General features: G+C 38.0%; 1 protein-coding gene across 2 annotated transcripts in view; it reads right to left on the bottom strand.

Annotated features, from left to right (window-relative positions):
- Positions 1 to 602: 602 nt before the first annotated feature.
- The window catches only part of LOC308706131 (putative E3 ubiquitin-protein ligase HERC1), a 67,576-nt gene continuing 51,883 nt past the window's right edge, over positions 603 to 16,295 (bottom strand). For both annotated transcript variants that reach the window (XM_081391512.1, XM_081391513.1), the window contains exons 60-78: positions 16,027 to 16,200; positions 13,566 to 13,877; positions 13,011 to 13,076; positions 11,711 to 11,836; positions 11,471 to 11,609; positions 11,199 to 11,380; positions 10,962 to 11,117; positions 10,740 to 10,862; positions 10,111 to 10,213; positions 9,781 to 9,950; positions 9,552 to 9,690; positions 7,736 to 7,902; positions 7,304 to 7,473; positions 5,935 to 6,100; positions 5,782 to 5,858; positions 4,960 to 5,212; positions 4,711 to 4,863; positions 2,866 to 3,171; positions 603 to 2,092 (exon numbers count right to left, since the gene is read on the bottom strand). In XM_081391512.1, coding sequence (XP_081247638.1) covers positions 1,907 to 2,092; positions 2,866 to 3,171; positions 4,711 to 4,863; positions 4,960 to 5,212; positions 5,782 to 5,858; positions 5,935 to 6,100; positions 7,304 to 7,473; positions 7,736 to 7,902; positions 9,552 to 9,690; positions 9,781 to 9,950; positions 10,111 to 10,213; positions 10,740 to 10,862; positions 10,962 to 11,117; positions 11,199 to 11,380; positions 11,471 to 11,609; positions 11,711 to 11,836; positions 13,011 to 13,076; positions 13,566 to 13,877; positions 16,027 to 16,200 — 3,168 coding nt within the window. In that variant the 3' untranslated portion in view covers positions 603 to 1,906. The remainder of the gene's footprint in view (positions 2,093 to 2,865; positions 3,172 to 4,710; positions 4,864 to 4,959; positions 5,213 to 5,781; positions 5,859 to 5,934; positions 6,101 to 7,303; positions 7,474 to 7,735; positions 7,903 to 9,551; positions 9,691 to 9,780; positions 9,951 to 10,110; positions 10,214 to 10,739; positions 10,863 to 10,961; positions 11,118 to 11,198; positions 11,381 to 11,470; positions 11,610 to 11,710; positions 11,837 to 13,010; positions 13,077 to 13,565; positions 13,878 to 16,026; positions 16,201 to 16,295) is intronic.

The raw sequence follows: 16,295 nt of genomic DNA, 5'->3' as shown, positions 1-16,295 counted from the left end.
TTTTAATCTTACTGACCCCAGACTTTTGAACGGTACTAACAGTATACGATTCTACAGATACAACCAAATATTCAAGAATATACTGTTACTTTTTTTTTATCAATTTAATGCATCCATGCTGACTAAAAATATTAATTTCATTCCAAACAATTGACTCCAAACTTTTGAATGGTAGTCTATTCATTAATATAAATATGATTCATAAGAATCATTTGTTTCAAGAATCAAAATTGGTCTACACTGGTCACGCTGCATGATCAAAATTGTTTGTGAATCAGACAACACAGTTCAACCCATTTGTTTTTGAACTTGTGTTGTGTTTCAAACACATCTTTTCTGTGTGTATATTATATATACATACTGTATATGTATAGCATGCAACTTCCAATCTTTTGGATGAGTAGACTGCTTCAGAGAGGAAATGCAAGGTTTTTTTCCCTTTGTCTTGTCTTTGGAAATGAGAGACTCTGATTGCACTAAGATATCTGGAATATAAACAGAAAAAACATGGCAGACATAAACAAAAACTAGCCTGTGCATAATCAGAAAGAAAAAACATTTACAATCAAATTAAAATGACTTACCAAGCTGACACAAAAGTCTGTACACAAAATTTAATTTACAGTACAGTGCATTTTCCATCTGAGAGGCCATCGTCAGAAGATATCATACAGTTTAAGTAGACTTTTTTGAATCATTCTTGTTTTATGGCTTAATCTAAAATTTAAGCATCGTAAAATGCCACCATATCGTAGCCTAATGAATCAGCCTTAAAGAAATCTTTCGTTGTTCAAGTTAGTTCTGGATACTTATATCAGTAGTGGCTCAGGATGAGAGAATATGTAGATAAAGGAGTCTGGAATCTGTAAATATTGTAGTGAATAAGATTTTCCTCTAATGCTAAAGCGCAATGCATACAGGTCTAAAGTGCAAAACAGCGCAACAGCCGCATTAGTCCTCATTCTTCTCTCTTCCAACACAAAAAGCTCACTCAGATAAATATTTTTTTGGGGAAAAAAACAAACAAACAATAATTTAGCAATACTGTAAACCACTGCATACAGAAGTCCTGTCAAACGCATGTTCACCACATCAGTAAAAACAGTCAAAATATGTTTTACATCCAGCACTGAGGCATCGAAGCCCCGAAACACATAATAACACTGATGATCAATCAGCATAGCGTAACAAACCTGCACTCTCGCTCTGTGAGAATGCACAGACGTACACGAAAGTCACCAAACGTCTCCACACGCTGTTTCACAGTTGCAAAAAAAGGCTAAAATTCATTAAACCCTATATAATGTACAGCATCAGTACAGTATTTGGCAAATAAAAGTTGAGTGCACACGTGCATGGCATTTGCAAGTATACATTCATTTAAGATACAAGCTAGCTCCATACAAACGCCCCAACGACGTTTGCTCTGAGGCTCGTTTCCCAGTACTTTCCCTCCACCACTGAGTCAGAAGGTATCGTGTATAGTACAGTACAGTAGTTTAAAAGCCTTTGGCATAAACTGGGACAGTAGGCTAGCTGCCAAGTGCTCACCGACAAACCGACCCCAGTTTCTGTCGCTAGCGCCAAGAGAAACCTCACGACCAATCCAGGCACAAGAGCTTGTAATGGTGTCGTAATATTTGTTTAGAAATTCGTTTTTAGGAAGCAACATTCAGAGACACGAATGATATTGACAACGATATAGACAAATTAATTGCTTAAATATCCTCCCTTTGACCAGGTGGAAGAACTGGCGTCTGCAGTGCATTCTGGGTGCTGCAGAGAGTACGTACGTGAGGCTTTATGACTGAGAATTGTATTGCATGTATGAGGAAGAAGTGCAGCCGGAGACATTTATAGGATTGTTATTGTGTAGTTTTTGTGCTTTGTTTTTGCGAGCACCGCATCAGTACTCCGTGTCAGAGCCGTCCGCTGGGTCGGTGTTGCGGGACAGCATGTAGTTGTCCATGTCTATGGAGGGGCAGTTGTGGATGGAATAGCGTAGGCGCTCAGCTAATATGGCCTGGCTTGTGTAGGGAGGGAGGCGGAGCTGAAAGAAGCACGTCTGGGCCGTAGGAAGGCCGTTCATAGGCTGTTGAGAGAACGTAAAGAGAAAGTAAAGACACAATGCACATACTGCTATCAGACTTGGAAAGTACATACTACAGTATGCTGACTATGCCTTCCAGACACCTTTAATCAGCCAGGCCGATTAATCATAGGCCGAAAACTCTAACCCTTTCAGTAACTTCTCATTTAGTTACCAAATCTACTGACAACCTTTTCATAAAAAAAAAAAAAAAAAAACATTAATAATAATATAAATAAAAAGTAATTTCCAAATTCATTTTTGGGTGAATTTTAAATAAATACTTCTAAATTTTATATTCAAAAGTTAATTTCATTGAATAAATCTTGTCTACATATCATTTGCAGCTATTAAATTATTATATATTAAATTAATATTATATTATTGAATATTATATATTAAATTACCCACAGTTTTTATGTATTATATACATATATATTATTTATATGATTTTATATATACATCTATAGCTGTATATATCTATATATATATATATATATAAATAATATGTATATACATAAAACTGATCGGATCATGTGACACTGAAAACTGGAGTAATGATGCTGAAAATTCAACTTTACCATCACAGGAATAAATTCTATTTTAAATTATGTTAAAGTAGTTCAAAATCAAAATTTGATCAAATAAATGCATGCATACACTTATTTCAAAAACATTCAAAAATCTTACTGACCCCAAACTTTACATATTTTAATGAAATATTTAAGTAAAATAATATTTAACTGTAATATTTAATCATGTGACGGTGGTCTTACCCGATCAACTTTGATGATCTGAAACTTCTGTGTGATGTCTGCCGGATTGGATGGCAGTCTGGAGCGTCCGGACACAAAGCGCAGGAACAGGACTCTCTCCTCATTGGTGAATTCCTCGAGGCTCTGCCACAGCCAGCCAATGAGTTGGTGGCTGTCGGTAACATCACGGTATCGTACCACCTTCTTCAGCATCTCCACAGAGACCTCGGGCAGGCCACAAACCAGCTGTTCCAGCTGCCGAGCCGTGAGCAGAGAGAGCAACGGGACTGGGATGATGGAAGACATGCCCTCCCTCACTGCTGCCACCTACATAAACACAGATGCACACTTGCTGCGGTAACACTGCTCATGTTCTGTTGGCATGCAAGATCAGTTTATTGGCATTATTATACACTGCAGAGCCACTAACACTGCTTGATGTGGCATTAGTTGTTTTCATTTACCTCTACACAAAGAGAGAGTCTTTGAGTCAATCTGTGTGGAGGTTTGGGGTAATATTTATAAATGCAGACTATCATCTGTATCCATGTTGCAAAAAAGAGCTATTAGGATAATTCATAATACCGGTTATAGAGATTACACAAATTCATTATTTTTGAAATTCACTGATCTGGTTCATGTTCAAATAATGTATAAAGCAAAAAACAACCTACTTCCTGGCAATATTCAAAAACAGTTTTTTTATAGAGAAGGGAAGTATAATTTTAGGGGTGAGTGCAACTTTAAACATTTCTGTGTCCGTACAACATTAAAACGTTTTTGTATTTGGAGTGTGGAGTGAAGCTCTGGTTGCTTTCTGTTTTGTTGAGTATTTGTTTTTTGTCCATTAGCTTTTATTGCATTATTATTATTGTTTCTTTTACATGTTCAAAATAAAGCCATTCATTCAGTTATTGCAGATTTTAGTTCATGTCTGTTAGCTTGGAGATCATCTATATGCTAATATGCTCCAAATGTTGACAAATTCCCTTTTAGCAGAAAAGTGCATTGAACATTTAGACATTTCCAGGAAAACAGACTAAAATACTGATGATTTCACAGGTGTATGCACACTTTTGTACATAAAAATACTACACCATTAAAGTTCCTCCACCGACAGCCATTGCAAAGCTATAGTGCATTCTGACTAAATACGATGTCATATTATATTATTTCATAATATTTGTAATGAGAAGCGTTTAATAGCACCCTGCAGTTTTATTCTGCAAATAAAATGGTAATACTAATAGTTATGTTATTAATAATTAATTAATGTTAATTATATTAAGTATTAATTTATATTAGTATGTTATTCATTTGTATTAATTACTAGATGGTATTTTACAGTGAAATAGTATTACAATAGTAATATATTTCTAATTATTAGTATTTTTAAATAATAACAGATCTTAATAAAACCATCATCATTTTCAGTTATATTGATTTAATTATCACAATATGATTTTTATTGGCCAAATTGTCTAGCCCTACAAACAAGCACAGCAAACCTTAAAAATAACATTTGTAACTTTTTCACACATATTTCCCCCCACACACAAATCGTTCACCCCTAGTGAATTCCCAACATTCGATTATCTGATTATTTTAATCATGTCACTTTTTCAACATTATGATTTGACATATTATTCAATTATCATCATGGGGCGTCTCAAGATGGCAGTATGCAAATCATGCAGTACAATTCTTCTAAAACCTCCTATGGTGTTTAATGGAAAAAAAACCCATATGGGATTGGAACAATAATGGCAGAATTTCCATTTTCGGTTGACTTGTGGCTTTAATTGAGTATTTAGTCATTATAATCCCATTCTGTAATTACAAAGTGTCCAAAAGAGAGGCAGATACCTGTCTGTCCATCTCATGAAGTCTGTAGTGCAGGGCTCTCTCCACATAATCGTTCCTGTTGGAGAATGTCAGGGGGAAGTGATGCCCACCAGGAATCACTGGAACCAATGTGCCATCAGCACTGTGAGCCACAAACGAGTCCAGAGGGATCATCTATAAATCCAGAAAAAAGACCAGACAGTGAGCAAGTGATGTGTTTGATGTCTGGATGGGTGATCTCTATTAGTCTCTCAGGACTGTATGGCTCACCACTGTGAAGTTCTCTTCATTGATCGCGCTGTTGTCCAGGTGTAAGATGCCCTGAAGTGAGCGGTACGTGAGCAGGTCCACCTCCTCCAAGTCGCCGGCTCCCAGAGGAATGCAGCACATTTGTTTCCACACCCACGGCGCCAGGTGCAGATCCAAGGGCTTTTTGGTTCGAATGGCCACCGCCATTAGGATCCCCAAGAAGCGAAACTGCACCATGTGATCATCCGAGACTGCAGCTGGGCTCAGCAAGAACCTGTCCAGACAATGGAGGTTAGCAGAAAAACAGTGTCTTTTTTTTTTTAGAACCAATACAGTGCTGCGGGGATGATGTATTTTTGTAGGCCAAAACCCAGAAACAAGTTAGCGTTTTAGCACTTCCGGTTTCAGCGTCCTGGGTTTTCAATGGCCCATCAACTGTTTGGTTACCAAAGAAATTCATATAGGTTTAGAACAACTTAAGGGGGAGTAAATGACAAAATTTACATCTCTTTAATGGTGGTTATGTTTAAGTTATTTGACCGTGGTGTAGTTTGTTTATAGCTTGCATTTAAGTTTTTACTTCCGTCGATTGTATTCAGGCTAGTTGTGTTCATTTGTGAAGATTATCATAATGAACAAAACATGTAAGAATCATATACTTTTGTTGGTCACAGAGCTTATTTTCTAAATAAGTCTAAAAGCAAATGAAAAAAAAAGCACAACAATTGGGTTTTTGTCGAGGGAATCAGGGTGATGCGAACTTCTGGGTCGGTCTACAAAAACCCATCATCGCTGCAGCACTGCATTACATTCTGCTTACACATCTCAGTGTCTACAACGTACCGGTCCGTGTTACTACCAACATCTGCAGTGCTGTTAGGAGTGTGAATAAGAAGGTCGACCACACCAGACTGCAACTCCTGGGAAAAGAGAATTTGGTTTTGAATGCATGAATAGAGTGAAAAGCGACCCCCTGGATGTTGGAGTTGGAGTTACCTGGCACATCTCAGTGATGGTGTCATCAAACACGCCCCCCGCGTCATCCGCCCCCTCTCCAACCAACTTCACCTTCCATGCTCTGGAGGGCAGACGCAGCTCAGTAGGGTTCAGGTTCACCACCTGCTTGGCGATCTGCACGAAAATGGGCTTGCTAGAGCGCCCCCTGTGCATTTGGCAAAAACAAATCTTTAGCTAAAAACACGAACATTATCAACTATCTGTCTATACATTCTCTAATAGTGTTGTCAAAAGTACCGACTTCGGTACCAATTGGATACTGAAATTTTATAAATAAACGATACCAGCATTTCCTTCTAGCATTTTGAGCGCTGTTGAACTTTAACACCTCTGGTTTGGCCATTGTGTTCATGCGCTCAACATCAATGTCTGTGATTGGCTACAATGATCAACGCTTCAAAGACGTTTTCACAGAGTGCTTCCACAGATACACATGGGAGCATTTGAAAGCAGTCATCTATCAGCAGATCCGTCTATCAGCAGATATATTAGGGATCCACTGATAGACGCCTGTGCTTTCCCTGTGTATGTGTAAACGCTCAGTATTGTCACATTTTTTAACTTTCAGTACCGACTTGGAACCTAAAGGCCCGTTCACACCAAGGACGATAACTATAAAGATAACGATAAAGATATAATTCTAAAAATCGTTCTCCATATTAAAGAATAACAGAGTTCACACCACAACTATAACGATAAAGATATGAGAAACGATATCGTTGGGATCACTTTCAGAACGATTTTTTTTCAGCTGTCAAACGATAAAACACTGACAGTCAATCAGAATCCATTCTAATTTAAAGGTCTCGCGCATTTAAAATGGGGCGCGCACGCGCGTGCTTAGAATAAAAAGACCGTTAGCGTTCGTTGGTGTGGACGCATATATAGTTATCTTTGTCGTTATCTTTATAGTTATCGTGCTTGGTGTGAACGGGCCTTAAGTCAGTAATTTTGACAACACTATTCTCTACACTTCTTGTGTTCCTCTAATCCAGTGGTTCTCAAACTTTTACGTTTGACTCCAAGGCCTCCTATTTTCCACAATGGTATTGTGGAAAATGAATGGTCCCATGAATTTTCCATTTTTTTGTGATTTATTGGATAAGAATTAAGGATATGATTTAATTTTCTAATTTCTATCCGAAACAATATTTCTGAGCTTGGCAAAACTAGAAAAAATTATATTTATTACAACAATTTCCATGGAGCTCTAAGATTTACATTTACAAGAGTTTTCCAGGTCTAGAAATCACACTTTTAAAAGTAGGATAATTCATATATCCAGGTTTTTCACAATTTCGGTTTTATTTCGATTAATTGTGCAGCCTTGGTTAAATTATTCTTGCACCTGGTGGAGATCCGTTTGACTGTGATCTGTGGGCCGTAGGTCTTTCCTTGTGTCATGGTTCTGCCGATAGTGCGAACGAGAGGAAGAGTGTTGACTTTCGGGGACAGGAGGCCTCGGAGTTGGCCTTGTACGATGGCAGCGGTACCTGAGCTGTAGCGAGAAGCATTCACCTGGAAACCAGCCAGAGAGTTACATGGTCAGACAAAACCCTTGCTCGGATATCGAGCGACAGAGACCTATTAGTCTGGAGGTAAAAAACAGCTATCGAAACAACACTTTCACACTGGACACAAATTCAGCTGAGCTTAGAAAATGATGAAAGGTTCTTGGCAGGAAATCAGAGTACAGTTTCTTTCCAGTGAAACAGCAGGCAATGCTGTGATTAATATGAATGTGTGAGTGTGTTTATGTTTTATTATTGATTATGCATACTTGACTGCGAGGGTCGAGGTTCAGAAGCCTCCAGGACTTGTACATAAGATCAGAGAAGTGGTACAGAACTCTGAGGCGGGTGTTTAGCACTTCAGAGCTGCAGTCTTTAAGGGCGTTATACTGCGGGGGCACGGACTGAGGCAAACCCAGCTGAATCCCTGAACAACCTGCAAAACACAGAGTCAGAGTTGTTGACATGAGATGCAAAAACAAATCTCACATCCAACTGCTGAGGAACTGATCCTAGAACAGTACGGTTCACCGAGAAGGTCAGAAACTATGGAGATGTTAAACAAGATGAATTATGCCAGGATTCAGCAGAAAAATATTGCATATCTGAATTGTGTATATTACAGGATTTCCATACATTTTGACCACTAAATAAAGGATTTTTTCCCATGAGTTGTCCAGTTGTTTGTGAATCCTATGGTATTCCGCCATACAATATAGTTATCCATTTTACACGCTTAGAAAAGCGCAACGTTTTGTTTTGTTTCACCGTCCTAGGTCGAGTTACACTACGCGAGTAACTGTGTTTAAATAGGGAAACCGTGGAGGTGTTTGGTAGCTTCTCTGCTTGGCCCGTATTGAATGAACTGAGTGAACAAAGTTTCGCCGCGCGCCAGAGCGATTGAGTGCACGCACTGAGACGAGAGAGGTATGTATCAACTCGTCTTAGTTAAGGGAATAACAGAGTTTAATATGAAAAGACGGTGGAGTATTCCTTTAATATGTCAGAGCAGAGGCAAGCATATCTATAAGGTTTGAGGTCAGTAAGATTTTTAAAGTTTATGATTTGAGTAAATTGACAATTTAAAATAACTGTCTTCTATTTGAATACATGTTAAAATCTAGTCTTCAGAGTCACATGATCCTTCAGAAATCTTTCTAATGTGCTGATTTGGTGCTTAAGAAACATTTTTATTGTCAATGCTGAAAACTGTTTGAGGAAAATGTGAAATTATTTGTGATAATATTTTTTTAAAGATACTTTAATGAACAGGAAGTTTTTCAGAACTAAATGTAAGGTTTGTGCCACAGCTGCCCTAAACTAACAGTATTGGTGATAAGCAAAATATTGTTTTATGTTTCTGTAATGGTTAATCCACCAGTATGTGTAAGCTCTTTAGTCACTGTTGGCCAAGTCAAAGTGAACAAATTTGAGATTTAGTGGATTCAAAGATATATCGCACAAACGTTTCAGCAAAAGCAAGTCTTTGGGAACAACTAGAAACTACTTGGAAGTCAAAAACAACAGAGACTGAGGAAAAGTACTGTACATAAAAACAATGCTAGCAACAATGCAAGCTGTTATAAAGGCCAAAGGCTACCATACAAAATACATTTTTAGGTTATTGTGTGTGACTGTGAATAAAGACTATTTAGTTGTTTCAGTTTGTTATACAATTTTTAGTTTTAAACAAGTTTTTGACAGATTCCTAAAATAATTGTGATTCCTCTTTATCATGACAGGTGGTCTAATAAATTTGTTACGCACTGTATTTGTATTTGTGTATATATATATATATATATATATGAGAGAGAGAGATATTATATAAATAAAATTACTGACCCAAAACATTTGTATATTTACTGTATATTGTATACAGTATATAAGGATTTTGTTGATTTACATGATGTTTTCGGGCATGAAAACCAATTCTTTTTATTTTAAAAATGATTGACATTTACCAAAAGGTGCTAGTTGTGTGGTGCATATGAGTGAACGTCTGCCTATGAGGAGCATTCCAAAAAGTTTACTTATGAGGTTCCATCCCAGCTCACAAGGCTTTGTTTCCAAGACTGTGTTGTGTACCTGATGCTCTGGTTGACAGAGCCGGTGTGGTCCAGGCCGAGGTATGACAGCGTCCAGCAGAGATCTGCTTGATGTTCTTGCCCTGTAGAACAGTAACTAGAGCGGGCTCTTTGACGGGATTGGAATGGCCCAGACCCAGCTGCAATGTACACATAGAGGACATAAGCTCAACTAAATATTCACCCAATCACACATGATGGTGACAGTGCAGTATTTCAGCTGACTTTACCTGGGCCTCGCAGTTGCAGCCCCATGCGTACACGTCTCCGGTGTTGGATAAAGCAAGAATGTGCTCGCAGCCCACAGCAATGTCCTCAATAAACACTCCCTCCAAAGCAGGAATAATCTGTGGCCGGTTGTGATTCTTTAGCATGGCGTCCGGCAAACCTATCAGACGCTCTGTGAAAACATGCACACACATCAGGGCTGTCTTAACATCACAAAGGTGCCTTTGAAAAACACACAGTCAGCTTTACGTTCAAACATCTCATTTCAAAAATGTAAATGATGCCACATTTACACACAAACACATTTGGATGAAGATTCCTTGAGGGACTACCTTGGCCAAATGTGTAGACGTGCCCATCTTTTGCCAGAACCACTGAGAAATGCGTTCCACATCCAACTTTTTTGATGCCTTTATTGCAAAGAGCCTCCACTTTCTGCCAACCAATAGAAACGCAGGCCAGTCAGCCAATGGATAAAACACATACAGTAAACTTCTGTTTGAAAGTTTGGGGTCAGTAGGACTTTCTTTTAAGATTGCAATACTTTTATTTGGTAAGGATACTTTAAATTTATCAAAAGTGACCGTAAGGGCATTTATCATTCAACATTGATAATAATAATAATAATAAATGTATCTTGAGCACCAAATCAGCATATCAGAATGATTTCTGAAGGATCATGTGACACTGAAGACTGGAGTAATGATGCTAAAAATTCAGCTTTGCCATCACAGAAATAAATTACATAAAAAAAATATAATAAAATAGAAAACAGTTATTTTAAATTGTAAAAATATTTCACAAAGTTACTGTTTATACTGTATTTTTGATCAAATAAATGCAGCTTTGGTGAGCATAAGAGAATTCTTTCAAAAATATCTGACCAAATCTTACCAAACCCAAACTTTTGAACAGTATTTTAGCTAATGCTCAGCCAGAGAGAAGTTCAGTACGAAGGTACCTGTGGATAGCACTTCACTGTGCATGGCCCGATACCCAGTTTACCATAATCACCATCTCCGAAGGCCCAAACGGTCAGGCCGTCTGATGAGAGGACCAAAGTATGATTGATGCCACATGACACCTAAACATGAGAGGAAAGGTCATCTACACTCACCACGCATTGGTCAAAGGTCATATACGCACACAGTAGCATGAAAGTCAAAACAAGGCAAAGTAGCACCTGTCCAATGTGGCATCCATCTAATGCTGTAACCCTCTCTGGGATCATCTTGTTCGAAGTTGACCTTTGCCCCAAGCGTCCAGAATCTCCACTGCCAAAGGTGAAGAGTTTTCCGTCTGCTGTGACGACAGCTGAGTGTTTGAACCCACAGGCCAGCTGAGAAGCGGAAAGGTTGTTCAAATGAAAGCCGATCATGTGATGGTTTTGGCGATTATCTTGGACAGTGATTTCCTATACCTGCACAACTTCCTCTCCCTGCAGAGCCTCGATCTGTTTGGGTCGCCTTTGCCGTTCACTGTTCCCGTGGCCGAGTTTCCCATAATCCCCATCACCCCAGCTGAACACCTCTCCAGTCTCGGTGAGAGCCAGTGAGTGTCCATCTGACCCGTATGATGTCACTAGCTGCGTCACCACATAACCTATTACAGGAAAAAAAATATATATATATTCCATGCAATACATATTTCCTGCACAAGGAAATTACATTGAATTCAAGTTATTTGTATTACCTTGTAAAGCTGAGATGATAGTTGGGGTGTAGAGGTCGTCTGAGTTACCCTGTCCGAGTCGCCCATAACTGCCCTCCCCTACAGCCAGAACTGACCCATTAGCCTGAACCAGGAATGTGCAGTTCTGACCGCACACCACCTAAGAGAAACACACATCAGACATAAACGGAGAGGATAACTCTTTCCTTAAATGAACATGTGTTGTGGTAGTTTTGCATGCATTTTGTGTTGGCACTCCACCTGTTGAGTCTGAGAGAGGGAGGGCGCAAGGCTGGGCACAGATGCGCTGGTTCCAGCATCCGCCAGCTGCCCGTGACGTCCGTTACCCCACAGGTACACCTCACTTTTACCACCCTGCTGCCAGTCCTGTAAAACACACAAACACAATTTTATTAGATTCAAATAAGATGTTTAAACTGCCCATATTATGCTATTTTTAAGGTTTATAATTTTGTTTTGGAGGTCTCCTACAATAGGTTTACATGCATCCAAGGTCAGCACTTGATACACAATGATACGAACTATAACGATGGAGTCGGTTTCACCGCGGGAAAAAAACATCTTTTCTACATTTCGACGACACGATTGATGCGGTTCACGGGCAGCCAATGAAGACCATAGGCTGGCATTATGCAAATTAGTTCCAAACCTATGTAGGTTAGTACAGGAAGAAAGACTGGAACTACAGATGACTCGTTAAAGGCAGTTAAGAAATGGTTATTTCTTTTGGGAGGAAATCACACTTTAGAATTGGGTCCAATTCTCACTATTAACTAACTATTAACTATGACTTTTGCCTCAATAAACGCTTAATTGCTGCTTATTCATAGTTAGTAAAGTACAGTGGTTGTTAAGTTTAGGTATTGGGTAGGATTAAGAGATGTAGAATAAGATCATGCAGAATAAGGCATTAATATGTGTTTTATATGTACTAATAAACAGCCAATATAGTAATATGCATGCTAATAACTAGCTAATAGTACGAATTGGACCCTAAACTGAAGGGTTACCATAACTTTGTTGTGCACTTTGATCTTTGAAACTTTGCAGACCTTTTACATTCACAAACAGATATTACACACTAAATGAAAGGCAATATCTGCAAAAGCCTAATTGGGACACTTTAAAATAACAACATTATTTCCTTTATACACAACAAATTACAAAAGCATTTTTCTTTAATGCAATCTCAATGTACTGATGAGAAATAAGGCCATGTCCATTAAATAGCCAATTCAGCAAGCTGTAAAGATAAAAAACTGCACCGAGATATGCTTTATATGAGGACGAAAAGAGTTTTATGTAGAGACAGCCAGGTTGTGAGTGCAGCTAGCTGGTAGAGTTTGTGTGAGGTAATTTATAAAAGATGAATGAATAAAAACATGTGAAGAGCGATAAAAAACTGCCTGAAAGAACAATGCTGAACACAAAGACTACTGACAGAGACGAATGAGGAAGATCAAGGAAGATCCGGATGCCTTAACGCACACTTTCACATATCTGCTAAACCTCACACACGTCCAGGAACACACAGACTTACTTCAGGTCTGCTGGTCGCCCAGGACATGAGTTGTTCATCCATCATGAAACTCCATTTACTGTTGTCCTATAAAGAGAACAAAAGAAACTCTGCATAAATTCTCATTTCAAAATAACCTTTAAGAGGCATATTATGGAAAACAGGATTTTCTGTGCTCTGTTGAAACAATGAATCGTAACATTGCAAGATTTAATACCAAGAAAAAAAGTTATTTGAATTTGGAAATATGTACATAAGTACACTTATTACAGGAGTACTGTAGTGATTCAGGATAAGACAAAAACACAGTTTGGAAGATAGATTCATGATGTACATGCTCATTGCATACATTTTGTAAATTTTGAACAAAAAAAGTTACATAGTATACCTTTAAAATTCCAAAGGGTCAGCAGAACAGTCAAATATATATGAATAAGTAATTTATAACTGTTTTTGGTGCAAAAAAAAAACTTCACTAGCATGCTAAAAACAGTGTAGAATGTTGTTCCTTTAAATATCCAATTAGCTAAATTACAGATTTGACAAGGATTAACTTCAGCTTCCTTAGCTTCTTACCAGAGGTTTGGTGAACTCTGTGGCTCCAGAATGATGGAACTCAGGTGCGATGAAGGCTTCTGGGAAGGGCGTGCCGCGAGCAAACGCCTCTGCGCTCTTCACTGTGGTTGAATATGTGGAAAGCCAGTTCCACTCTGAGGGGCAGAAGGATCCAGGGGCCCCGTTCAGGCCCCGATCAGGCCCCGTCCCGCTGTGATGAGGAGGTCTGGGCTGACGGCACAGTAACTGATCCAAGAAGAGACCCACGGCCAGTGTGGCCAGACTCTGAAGAAAGGCACTGTGGGTCAACTGATCACCCGCCATCACATGACTCTGAGGAGCAAGACACACATTAAGGAATATGAAGTGATATAATACCTAAAATGCACAGAGAATACCTTTGTAATTACATACACCACCTGTTAAAAGTTTGGAATAATTAAGTTTTTTATGTTTTTGAAAGAAGTCTCTTATGCTCATCAAGGCTGCATTTATTTGATCAAAAATAGAATAGAATTGTGAAATATTATTAAGTTTTCTATTTTGAATATATTTTAAAATATAATTGATTCCTCTTATAGCAAAGCTGAATTTTCAGCATCATTTCTCCAGTCTTCAGTGCCACCTTTAGAAATCATTCCAATATGCTGATTTTGATTAATATTTGATTAATGTGATTATCAATATTGAAAACTGTTTTTGGTGCTAAATATTTTTTTGTGCAAAATGTAATACATGTTTTTTTCAGGATTCTTTGATGAATATAAAGTTTAACAGCATTTATTTGAAATAGAAATCTTCTGTAACTTTATAACTGTCTTTACTGTCACATTCGATCCATTTAATGTTCTTGTTGAATAAAAGTATTTATTTCTTAAATAAATAAATAAATATATATAAATAAATATATATAGAGAATATACTGAATAAAACATTTATTTCAAATTGCGATAATATTTCACAATATTACTGTTTTTAGTGTATTTTAGATCAAATAACATAACATGAACATAATAAAAAAATATATGAAAAAATATTAACATTCCTAATGTTTGACTGTGTACAAGCTTGAAAGTGTACAAGTGCTTCATGGAAAGTTTCTTTGATGGTTTTTACAGAGCTGTTTTGGAATATCTGATGCGTGATCTTCATTCAACTATTGCATCTCAATAACTTTACTGACATAAACAGGAACATTTTAATATTTAATGTACTTGGGCTGTTTAAAAAGCTCCAATGAAGTAAAAATAGGTGGTTCTGAGGTGCCGTTGACCCAGAGAGCTGCAGTTCATTTATCAGAGCAGACGCTGCAGTGTGAACTCTCTCACAGGACTGCAGTTTAACCGAGGACATAATCAGCTGTTAATACAGAGAGACTGTTAAGTGAAAATCTGCAGCAGAACTGGGCAAAGAGTCAATGTTCCAGCAGAACCGCAGAAACTCAGATTCAGACTGGGTCAGAACTGAGGCAAATATGTGTCAGTTATTCTAATGTATGCAATACAGTTTTGTCATTTCTATAGTGTTCTATAAGAACTCATTTTAACACAAAGAACACATTTCCCTGATCTCCCTGTTTTATGAGCATATTTTATAACCTAAATATATTAAATACCTAATATAACCATTGGTCCATTAATCCTCATTAAGCGTTTTCTTGGTTTTCTATGGGAGGGAAACACTTAACATGTAATTAAACGTGTTGCGTTCATATTCTGGGCTCTTTTCTGTACATAGTATGCATTATTATGGTGTTTACTGAGTTTGATAATATCATGTATTTCTTTTAATATCACTGTCTGCATTAAGCCCCGTTCAGAACTTCTCAGAAGAGGACGCGGGTTTCGTGACATCATTGCGTACAAAATAAGTCCCATTTCATTGGCTATGTGCCAACCAATAAAACGACTCTTTTTGCCCCCTTGTTCCCTCCCCCGCCTTTCACTCTCTGAGTTGCAAGTGCAAGTTAGTTTTGCATCTAATATATCGTGAAAAGAGTAGCAAAAGTCAAAGCGCCACATTTGAAATTGCAATAACAGATTTGAGAAGTTGCAAGTGCCTAATTGTGGTTGATCTGCGAACGTGAATGAAAGAATAAGTGCACCTATGTACTACAGGTTTGTCTGTCTGTCATTGTATTTTTGTGAATGGCATTTTACACATTTGTGACTACTTGTCTGCAGCTTCAAATTCAGAATACAGTTTTGTGACTATTGTCTGCGAGTGCAAATCTCAAAAGTCAATTTCAGATTAGCATTTTACAGGTTTTCACATCGGAGCTGCGAGTGTAAATTTTAGCGTACAAGTACGAATATTTATTGTACAAGTTCTCAAATTCACATCGACATGCTCTCGAGTTTTACTACTCTTTTACCTTCATAGTTATCGGCAATAACATGAAGAGTGCAAAATATAGCTCATTAAAAGGACAATATATGTAGTGAATTTTGAATTTTCAGTTTTGATGAGAAAGTGTATGTACCTTCTCATAGCTGTACTGCTCTTGAAGCAGTGTGGGAAGGCGCTCAAGAAAGACAGCCATGCAGGGAGCACGATTCAATCCCAGAATGCCCTGACTGCGTAGAACAGAACGGCAGGAGGCCAGAATGTGATTCTGGGAGATCCAGTCTGGGGTACAGCGAATTAGCAAAACATCCTGAGATTGGAGAAACAGATAGGTACATGCATTAAGCATTGCTTAAACCATTTTTAAATTAAATATTTATTAAATTAAACACATTTTCAGGAAGT

Source organism: Scardinius erythrophthalmus, assembly GCF_964197995.2.
Source record: "Scardinius erythrophthalmus genome assembly, chromosome: 17".
Taxonomy (NCBI): domain Eukaryota; kingdom Metazoa; phylum Chordata; class Actinopteri; order Cypriniformes; family Leuciscidae; genus Scardinius; species Scardinius erythrophthalmus.
The sequence above is the reverse complement of the archived record's forward strand: the minus strand, read 5'-3'. Positions and strand labels throughout refer to the sequence as shown.